Here is a 2,275-nt window from a genome sequence, read left to right on the forward strand (position 1 = left end):
TTTTTATTTAAGAACATATATTACACATTATGGTAAAATAGATCAGAGTACCTAAACTCTTCCGAACACAAACTTGTCTACAAAAGGTTATAAGCGTGACTTGAGATGACACAACTTACAACTGCCAATTATTGTGTATTGTAGGAAATAATTTAAAATTTCATATTAAATAACATGATAGTAATTAGTAAATGCTTAAGTCATGACCTATCTAAGAAATTATTATTCCGTTGTATTTATACTGACTTTAAAAAAAAAAAAGACATTCAGTCAAAGATACCCTTTGGCTTAACCAAAATCAAAGGAATATCTAATATCCATCTAATCTCACATGTACAGTAAATAGAAAAAGCAACAAATAGAAAAAGGGGGAAAAGAGATGCAAAATTAAATGAGAAAAGGGTAATAAAAAGATGGGGCCATAAGAAGTGTATCCTCAAAGTGAGGTCTATAAATGGTGCCTAGTTTCATCAAACTTGAGAGCAGAGTAACACAGAGTAGTTCTCTCATTCTCATATCTCCACTCTCAATCAAACAATTATGACTATGGAAGAAGGAAGTGTTGGGAGTGAGGAGTACACACAAGATGGAACAGTGAATATTAAAGGAAAACCTGCTCTTAGATCCAAAAGTGGTGGTTGGAAAGCTTGCTCCTTTGTTGTTGGTAACTCCCCTTTAATTTCCCCTCTCATTATAAAAACTTGCAACTTTCATAGATTAATAGAAAGTTTAATTGCTCATTTTATCAACTAGGACGTAGTTTCTTTTCCATGTCTCTTAAAATGTGGGACAGAGTAGTGATTGTTCTTTTTCTCTTCTGCATCTTCCATTTCTTTCCTGTTGCTACTAATAACATGCATTTTTCTTTGTTTTGAAAATTATACCAATTACCAACTATTAGTTATTATGAGAAGTAATGGGTCTGTATTTTTCAAAACCGTTCATAATCTGCACCTTTCTCTGCAACTCCAATATGTATGTTGATGCAGTACCTAGTTATAGAGTCTCATGACTTTTTAATCATGCCAAACTTATTCGAATCATAAAAGCAATGAACATTGAACATTTTTTGGCTTATTTTAAAGTATTATTATTGGTTACATGATTGCATATCTAATAATAAAGTAAAGTAAATTAATAATAGAAGCCATGTGACTGTTTTTTTTCTCCCCTGCAGTTGATACTTGATAATATCCATTGACTTGGTCAGAGACTGTATAAATAATAAATGTAAAACTAGGTTATACGACTTATCGCATCTTTTTATACAGTTCAACCCTACGATACACTCGGGCATAGATTACCATTCCCTTTCTCTTGTGCTGCTACCTTGCTTTTGCATTTACGCCTTCAATTGACTTTGCACAATTAAACGAAGAATTTTATTAACAAAATATCTTTAAAATAGTTAATGCTAAGTTCTTTTTCTTTTAGAAAATAGTATAAAATTTAAAATTATTTTTACTTCATTTAAAATACTTATCGTATATGTTAGCTAATATTGCATTTGATATCATTATGCATATTTAATTAATAAAAATCTATATATATCACTGACTTAAAATTTTTCTAATCTTACATACTGTCATAGACTCTTAGTTTGCTGGTTTCTAAGTTTCTCTAAATTTGATGTATGGATATATGGGATGGTTGCTCTCCCTTGAACATCTAATGAATTTTGAAATGTGAACATTATATTAATTATATATAGTACCAATTTATTTGCTTAAAAGAATAGTTTGTCTAACACTTAAACTAAAGATATGATCCGGATAAGATCCTCAAAAAAGGTGGAAAGTTCAACTATATATGGATTATTTTTCTGACTCCGGCGTACATGCATAAAGGCACTGTATGAACTTCTCAGAATGGGACACTCATGCATTTTATAATAATAAAAAAGGGTTCTTGAAATAATATATATTTTTTTAAATATAGTATCATTTTCTTTCCTTTTTTTCTGATTTATATTATCCATATTAAAACTGACGCCAGTTAATTTTAAATACCCACCAATATACTTTTAATTTAATTGTTATAAACCTATAATGCATGTTCTTAAAATCATATAATATTATACCAACTTTGAAAGAATGGCTTATTATGGGATATCATCAAACTTGATCCTGTATTTGACAACAAAGCTTCACCAAGGCACAGTTAAATCTTCAAACAATGTCACCAATTGGGTTGGGACAAGTTGGATCACACCCATTTTAGGTGCCTATATTGCCGATGCTCATCTTGGCCGCTATTGGACTTTTGTTATTGCCTC

At 30.4% G+C, this 2,275-nt stretch overlaps 1 protein-coding gene across 1 annotated transcript in view; it reads left to right on the forward strand.

The window, feature by feature from the left end:
* The window catches only part of LOC107618222 (protein NRT1/ PTR FAMILY 5.2), a gene marked incomplete in the record, with an annotated part of 8,342 nt that continues 6,436 nt past the window's right edge, over positions 370 to 2,275 (forward strand). Inside the window, 2 exon segments of the mRNA XM_016320228.2 lie at positions 370 to 662; positions 2,072 to 2,275. Coding sequence (XP_016175714.1) covers positions 541 to 662; positions 2,072 to 2,275 — 326 coding nt within the window.

The sequence above is a fragment of the Arachis ipaensis genome, chromosome B09, assembly GCF_000816755.2.
Source record: "Arachis ipaensis cultivar K30076 chromosome B09, Araip1.1, whole genome shotgun sequence".
NCBI lineage: Eukaryota > Viridiplantae > Streptophyta > Magnoliopsida > Fabales > Fabaceae > Arachis > Arachis ipaensis.